Source organism: Rosa chinensis, chromosome 4 (assembly GCF_002994745.2).
Source record: "Rosa chinensis cultivar Old Blush chromosome 4, RchiOBHm-V2, whole genome shotgun sequence".
Classification (NCBI taxonomy): domain Eukaryota; kingdom Viridiplantae; phylum Streptophyta; class Magnoliopsida; order Rosales; family Rosaceae; genus Rosa; species Rosa chinensis.
In genome coordinates, this window is record NC_037091.1 from 28,132,880 (window position 1) to 28,141,340 (window position 8,461).

Sequence of the window (8,461 nt, forward strand, 5' to 3'; positions counted from 1 at the left end):
TAATCCAATGACGTGACCCCGCACGCCATAAAATCTTCAAATAATCAAATATCCAAAACCATTTCTGATAATAACCATATGCTCGAGAAAGTGATACGATAAACAAATCATCATCTCAAAAATAAAAAAATAAATGCATGCATCATTCTTTGAAAATAAAAGTCCACTCACAGTATATGGTCAATCCTGACGTCGCTCGGTATTTTCCTCGTACGAAAACTCCTCTCGTCCTGTACGAAAACTCCTCTCGTCCTGTACGAATAGCACTCGTAAAAATGTATTTACAGGACGGAAATTAACTTTACGATAATTAGAAATTGAAATTCAAAACGTCCCCCTTCAAAATCCAACTTCTCAATTCACATCGAATCCATCCGTAATTCTCCAATAATATTTATTCATCGCTATATAAATTCTAAAGTGAATTCGAAAGAAATTCGGCGATCGAATTCACGTAAATCGATAATTAACCATTTATACTCAATTCGTAATTCCTCCAATTTCCACCAAACTTCATGTATAAAATTCTACAATCATTATAGGATTTTTGGAGCCAAAACAGTAATTAAAACTCAGCTCTATGCGCCACCCACAGTGGCCGCGCGTGGGGCCCACGCGCCACCTACAACCACCACCAATGGCCACCAAATTTTGGCAGCACACCTACTCAACAGACCCAACCTCTTTCTCAACTACAACAAGCTCCAATTTTACCTAGAAGAGCTCCAATTTAGCCGGTGAAAAATTTACAGAAAAATTTCAAGAACCCTAGGATCGGGTTTGATCGATTCGACCTCCACACTGCAAATTGGAATGCAAGACCTTAGGGGAAATGATCTCCAGCAAAAACCCGACCTTCGACGTCGGTTTGGTGACCGGAGATGGCCGGAATCGTTGGAAACCGGCAAAAACCACAAGTTGCTACAGTAACCTTCCTAGCTCAAAATCGAGCTCCTCCGGCCAAATTTCTGCAAAACACCACCACATATACAACAAGGGAAAGGAGACGAGCTTGGGGATAGCCGGATTTCATCGTGGGTCGGCCGGAGGGGGAAGAAATCGAAGGAGAACGAAATCGGGCCGAAGAGGAAGGAGTCGGGGGAGAGGAGAGAGAGAGTTACCGTGGGTTTCCGAAAATGGAAACCTACAGTGGTAACTTTCCATATATATATTAATTACCATGAACAGTAACTTCCACATTTTAAGCTATAACTTTTACATACGAACTCCAATTTTTAAGTACCACATATGCACGCGCTCGGTTTAACGTCCTCTACAACTTTCATGAAGGAAATTTTCTCAAATTGTTAACCCATAAAAAGTCAACTTCTAGCACCCCCCTAAATGATAAAAACTGAAACCAAAGACAGTAAAACATAAAGAAATTCACTTCGGCACAGATAAAGGATAAATCGAAGACGGGGCGTAACAGAAATCGGATCCGGATTTCCTTTTTTGGAAAAATAAGGTTTTCTGATTTTTTTCCCCAAATTTTTCTATTTATCCCAAATTGGAAACTTTTTCCGATGGCCATAACTTCTTCATACAAACTCCAATTTTCGCATTCCACATATGCATGAACTCGTATCAACGCACTCTATGACTTTTGGAAGAAAGTTTTTTTAGAAACTCAACGAATAAAAAGTCAACCCTAAGTCAACCCTTTGACTCCTTGAAAATAAAACGTTTCAAGTAATTATTCGCCTGAAACACTTTCGTTCCACGGTCACACCACGAAATCCTACTAATGAACACTTTATTAATTCCAGGAAATTCCAAGAAATTAATGACGAATTTTCGGGGTATTACATATAGCCCCATGGCCCCATCTAGGATGGGCTGGAGGCCCGTGGGTTCGAAAAGATACTTTGACACGACTCAATTCTTTGATTGTCGACACTCAAAATCCGTCTCATGAGAATGTTTCAGATTAAGGTTATCGTTAGGAAATGCCTTAAGGTCATAACCTATTCCTGAGAATATAGAGCTCTCTGAAAATTACACTATTGTACATGAGACGTGGGATAGAAAATTCATTATGATTGATGATGTATTCGCACATTTCATTGCACATGAGTTTGTTGAGTATGATGAAATCGAACCAGCTCTTAACATAAAACCTATTGTCTAATGGGTCTTCGTTAGAAAGCGTGATGAGAAAAGGATATGGTAATATCACCTTATGATGCAAGGCTTCTCACAAATGCCCTAGAATTGACTACAAGGAGATATATTCTCCCGTAGCAGATGTCATTGCACTCTACTACCTTATTAACTTGGTAGTTTCCGTATAATTGAACATGTAGCTTATGAATGTGGTCACTACGTATCTTTTGGGGATCTAGACATGAATTATACATGAACGCTCCTGGTGAATTTCATTTACCAAAGTCAAGTGGCTCTAGACCACGTAGCGGATTTGCAATAAGAATGAAACGCTCACTAAAGTAACTATTTGATTGGGAAGGGATATGCCCATGCGTTTTCATGACAAGTTTCGAATTCTATTGCCGTTCATCTTGGGAGAACACGGTTTTGTCTCAGTTTGAAACTCGAGCACTATGTTGATACTTAGGCATTTTAACAAGGCCAAGCCTTTAAGCACACCCATGATCGTTCGTAGTCTTGATCCTTAAAAAGATCCTCTTCGTTTGAAGGATGATGACGAAGATGTGCCAGAGGCAGAAGTTCCCTACTTAAGTACAATAGGCGCATTATTGTATTTAGCTCAATGCACAAGACCAGACATCTCATTTGCAGTAAACTTATTAACTAGATATAGCTCTACACCAGTGCAACGCCATTGGACTGAGGATATGGGATTGTTCTATCCTTACAGAGAGATGATGGATTCAGACCCATCACACTCCAGGAACGCCGCTAACATTGGCTTGCGTTCTCTCTCCCTATCCCAAAATGATATTAGCATTTTGGAAGGTTTTGTTGATGCTTGGTATCTCTCTGACCCACATAAAGGTCGTTTCCAAACTAGTTATGTGTTCACCATGGGCAAGATCGCGATATCTTGGAGGTCTACAGAACAGACCCTAGTCTCAATTTCTTCAAACCATGCAGTGATCATTGATCTTCACAAATCGGTCATGAACGTATATGGATTGGATTCATAATTATGCATGTTTGAAGTATTGTGATTTAAAGTCTACCACAGATGAGCCTAGCTATGAGCATTTATGAGGATAATGCTGCTTGCATTGAACAAATGAAGCAAGGCTACATCAATGGCGACAACACCAAGCATCAGCAACAACAGACTCTCCTCAAAATCAAAATGAACTAGGTTCGATCTGAAGACAATGTGGTAGACTTGTTCACTAGGTCATTGCCCAATTCTACTTTCGAGAAACATGTTGGTAGCATCGTTTGCGGAAGTTATCTAAACTCCCATGACCGTAGTCATCAGAGGGAGATGCAGACATCAGGATGAGATGTCTACATGTATGGTCTCAAAACGTGAAGTGTGTGTTGTATTCTTTTTCTCCTTCGACCGAGATTATTTTTATCCCACTAGGTTTTTGTTATTCGGTAAGGTTTATAACGAGACAATGAGGGGAGCACCACGTTTGGGCGACACAAGGGTGAGTGTTTAAGGACACCTAGTTTGTGTGTCTGACCTAAATCCTGATTACTTATCTGAGTTGTAATAGGGTTTGTCTTACAGATATTCTCAGAGATATCTTATTCATTGTATAATTTAGTTCCCATATAAGACTCATATTCTCTGGTTGTGATCCTCTATATAAAGATGCCCCTATTATCAATGAAAGCACAACTCAATTCTCCTCCAAATTCAGTTTTCCTAAAACACAAAGGTTCTTTTATTAAAAAAAAAGGTTTTATAAACAAAAATCGTAATGATCATATTTCCAAAAGAATGAGTAATTTTCTGTTAATTTTAAGTAAAATAACGAAAAACGGAGAAGTGTTGAAAGTTGAAACGGAACAAATGCCTGGAACCGGCTTTTTAGCAATGCAATTTTTATTTACAGCTAGTAAAGAAAGTAGATTTCAAAGTTTAACGGCTGGATCGGTTGCAAGTCAAACATGGCAATTTTCCGACCGAGAAAAGAAGAAAAATGAGAGAGACAAATGGAAAAGGAGAAGAAGGCTCTCTCCTCTCCGAAGCCTTTTTGCTTTCCCAAAATCTGAGTGCAAAACCCTATTATCCGATTCCATTGATAATATCTGAAATTAGGGTTTTCAGTTTCCAGAATTTCTCCTCCGCTCCACAAGGTTAGGGTTTTTTGTCTGAAAACAGAGTTGGATTACTAGTGTATTTATGTGTTTGTTCCTTGCCTCCCTTTTTTTTTTTTTGTTACAATTATCGATCCTAATTTGTGTGAATGCCGAATTTGTAAAATAGTTTTTGAATTGGTTTGATTTGGTGAGAATCATATGATTTCAGCTCATATTCGGGCTCGTCGATTAGATTTTAAACTTTGTTTTGTAAAAAGATGAATATGGATGTAAGAAAATGGAGATTGGAGAAGAACAATCCAGTGGTTGTTTACAACAAATAGGGAAACATTATTCAAGAATGTGGATATCTTTGATTCTTATTAGCTTATCTTGTCATGTGCTAGGTTGCCGCTGAAGGAAATAGCTTATGGCCAACACCGGAGCCGAAAGGGAGCCTGAATGGATACAAAGAGTGAGATCAGAGGGAGCTGTTCCGCTTGTTGATGCAGACACAGGTCAAAATGGCTGGGCTTCTCCACCTGGACACAAGTTCATGGTCAGAGGCCCGGATTACTTGTCGACCAAGGTTAAAATTCCTGCTGGTGCATGTCTTCTAAAGCCTCTTGGTTTCGATTGGATTAAAAGCTCTACAAAGATTACAGAGATCTTAAAACATCCTAACAGTCGTGTCAGGAAGGCTATTGAGGATGAGTTTCGGTCAGGTAATAAGCCTTTTGTTTGGGCTTTCAATCTTCAAGTTCCTAGCAAGGATAACTATAGTGCGGTGGCATATTTTACAACCACAGAGCCTATCCCTGAGGGGTCTTTGATGGATCAGTTTCTGAAATGTGATGATGGCTTTAGGAATTCGAGGCTTAAGTTGATTGCCAACATTGTCAAGGGCCCTTGGATTGTAAGAAAAGCAGTTGGGGAGCAGGCCATATGCATAATTGGTCGTGCCCTTTCTTGTAGCTATAGTGTATCAGACACTTTCCTAGAAGTAGATGTAGATATTGGATCTTCCATGGTTGCAAGTGCAATAGTTCATCTTGCATTTGGTTATATCACAACATTGACTGTAGACCTTGCCTTTCTGATTGAGGCTCAAACTGAGTCAGAGCTTCCAGAACAGCTCTTAGGTGCTGTAAGATTCTCTGACCTAGACCCTACTGTGGCTCGGCCCGCTGAGCCATCATCTGATAGGAGTCTTGGCACTTTGCAGTCTTCTCTGCCTACACGACTATGGAAATCACTTGGGCAGGGTTTCTCTCATATTCTTCATCCAGGTCCCCAAGAAAATGGCTCTAGCTCAGGCTCACCACATGCTAATGGAACTGTAGATAATAAAGAAGGCAGTTTTGAAGAGATTAACAAAGGGTAAGTCTGAGCTTTGTTCATTTCCCTTCTCATTAAATCTAGTTGCTGTTGCGAAAGAGAAGCTCATGTAAATGCAGCTTCCTCATCAAACAATTAAATAATAATAATAATGATGATGATAAACTTTGCAGTGACTTTGATGAACTTTTAAATATTTTTATTGCAGGTAGCATAGAATTTTTTTTGTTTATTTTCTCTGGTTTTTCTTTTCTCTCTTGACATATCTTGAGGAGTAGTTGTTTGACAGGTTGGGATGTGTAAATGGCTGTTTTCTCAAAAGTAAGAATAAATCCATTTTTGCTTTGATGTTGTTTGAGTCTTTCCAGCCAGGGGATTTGCTTATTGTTTGTTCTGTATATGTATCTTTTTTTTACGATATGTGTTTTCCCATTTAGTTAATTTTCTTTTCAGCCAGTGACTTGCTTATACCTTGATATTGCACATCCCAGTTGGCTCCGTAAAAGATATGTTTCTGTAATATTGCTGACAAATTGATAACACTGATACTCATGTAGTATTGTCTTATGGTGACCTGCCTTTGCCACACTTTTTCCTTTTCTTCAAATGAGATGGGAGGAAATATTGGATAGTTGAACTAATCACCATATTCCCCTTCTACTGTGAGAATATTTAGATTACCATATGTTCATTTACTGCTGTTAATAATGATGACCATCAAATATAACATCGCAAAGGGATACGATGAAGTCCTAATATTTTTTAATTTCTTCCCCTATTCTTGTTTATATATTTATTTTCAAACTATCTCCTGAACCTTGGCAAAGTAGTCTGATGTTCTTCACACTATATCCCTGGTTAATCACGTAGTAAAAATTACATTAGAAGCCACAGGACATTCTTAAATTGTGAAAATTTGCCGTGGTGCTGCCCAGGTGGGATATGAATCACATTTTAAGCTCAGAGCTCAATATGTAAATAGGTATCTCTTTAACTTTGCAGAAAATTGTGGACATCAGTTGATGTCTCTGTAAAAACGCAAGCTGGCCTGTCTGATTCAGAATCTATGCTTATGATTTGGGGACAGGCATATCATCTTTCTTTATGTATTACATTCAATTTTTCAGGGCTTGCAAAAGGATTTTGCTGCCACACTATCCCATTATGTTTAACCCTAGACATCCTTTTTGAAGCATCGTATTCTTGATCAATACCATTCTACAAAACAAGTTAATTGCATCTTAATTACATTTAGTTTTTTGAACACGAACATTAACTCGTCTTTGTGCTATTTAATATATTTGTCTCACCATTGATACTTTACTTCAATATGCAGATAAATCAAATGAATGTGATGAAGATGGAGTCGGAGATATTGAAAGTATCATGAACTGTCTGACCATATTGTATAGACAAAACTACTTCACTTGGTCTCATCTGCTTGTGTGATATGCTGTGTCCATAGGTGGGCACTCATGTCCTATTTCCCATTGGCAACATATTATCGTTTTTCTAATTTAATGGGTAAAAATAATTTATTTATTCATTTATTTTATATCTCAAGAGTACTGTATATATAAGAATGAGTGTCGCTGTGTAGCAATTTATAGAACTTGGGATTGCGCTTCATGGTTTGTATTTTCTTATTCACGGAGTGGTATTCAGATTCTCCTTGGTGGTAGCTTTTATAAATTAAGATTGTGGAGAAAACAGAAATGGAAAAGCAAAAGTTCAGAGATCTTCTTTTCGGGTGCTTACTTTATTTTTATTTTCTGACAAAACCTTGGAAAAAAGACCATCACGGTTGGTTAAAAATGATCCAGACATTCACTGTTTTTTAGGGGAATAATCAAACATAAAAAAAAGTTACAAAACAAAATATAATTTATGATTGGGTGATCCGCAACAATTGATTTTGTAAGTTAAAAAATAAAAATTTGTTGTAAACATTATATATGTTATAAGATAAATGTAAAGCAATGTTTTAAAAGGCCTTTGCCAGGCATTTTGTTTAAGTCTGGAGCCTCAAAGCGCAAGGCATAAGCTTTTTGCACTTTGCATTATTGCATTTTTATAATAAAAATTATAGGTAATGAATAGAAATAATCATCATTATTTTATTAGAAACTACTAAAATATGTTAGAATGTAAGATAATTGTTTCAGTGTGAATCTAAAGACTAAGAAGTAGGATAGAGATAGAGAGAGACGACACAAGATGTATTTATTGTGGTTCACCTCGCCTCGACCAAAGGGCCCAACCCATAACTGCTCCACCTATTTGAGCTGAACAATCTGGACTATCAATTTCGTCAACCATTGTTGCACGCTGAAGTTCCATCTTGACGCTGCCCAAAGAGATCCACGCTCCAAGCCGTCGTTTGGACACAACTCGACCATGCGCCTGATGCCCAAACCAGAACCAGTGCACCACCATCATCCACTATAGAGTAGCAAAAACAAAAGACAAATCAGAATCCTCCGTCTAACCTTCGAGCAATGCCAACCCAAGAGCCCAGCCATAGAACCTCATCTCCCGTTTGGCAGTGCCTCCAGGATAGCAAGCCGATCACGATCAACTCTGCTGCCAGTCAGAGCGCCACCGGACGAGTGTAAGATGTATCACTGCTGCGGGTTTGTTTTCTCTCTCTCGGGGGAGAAAGGTTACAGTTTTTTTTTATGAACTCATTTCTCCTATGGTCTCATTCATGGGAAGTGAAAAGAATTTAATTGTTGGGTCATCATGGGTCAGGCTAGGACCAACCGTGGTCAAAGTCAACAAAATTTAGGGCCAGCCCGAGGCTTAAATATGCTAACCCTTACCCGCCCCAAAGGCCCAAGCTGCTAGGGCTAGGTCGGGCTGGCCTTCTAAATATGTCCGAAAAAGGCCTTATTTTGTTTAACAAAAAAAAATTCTTTTTTTTTTTTTC

General features: G+C 38.5%; 1 protein-coding gene across 1 annotated transcript; it reads left to right on the forward strand.

Moving 5' to 3' along the window:
- The first annotated feature begins 4,033 nt into the window (after window positions 1–4,033).
- Window positions 4,034–7,159, forward strand: LOC112200630 (protein ENHANCED DISEASE RESISTANCE 2-like). Its single transcript, XM_024341652.2, has 3 exons — window positions 4,034–4,251; window positions 4,602–5,574; window positions 6,869–7,159. Exons 2-3 carry the CDS (start codon window positions 4,625–4,627, stop codon window positions 6,870–6,872), a joined length of 954 nt encoding a protein of 317 aa, XP_024197420.1. The 5' UTR covers window positions 4,034–4,251; window positions 4,602–4,624; the 3' UTR covers window positions 6,873–7,159.
- Window positions 7,160–8,461: the final 1,302 nt, after the last annotated feature.

What these genes read in the sequence shown, in the direction of transcription:
- LOC112200630 (XM_024341652.2), top strand. Translation starts at nt 4,625, where the DNA reads ATGGCCAACACCGGAGCCGAAAGGGAGCCTGAATGGATACAAAGAGTG.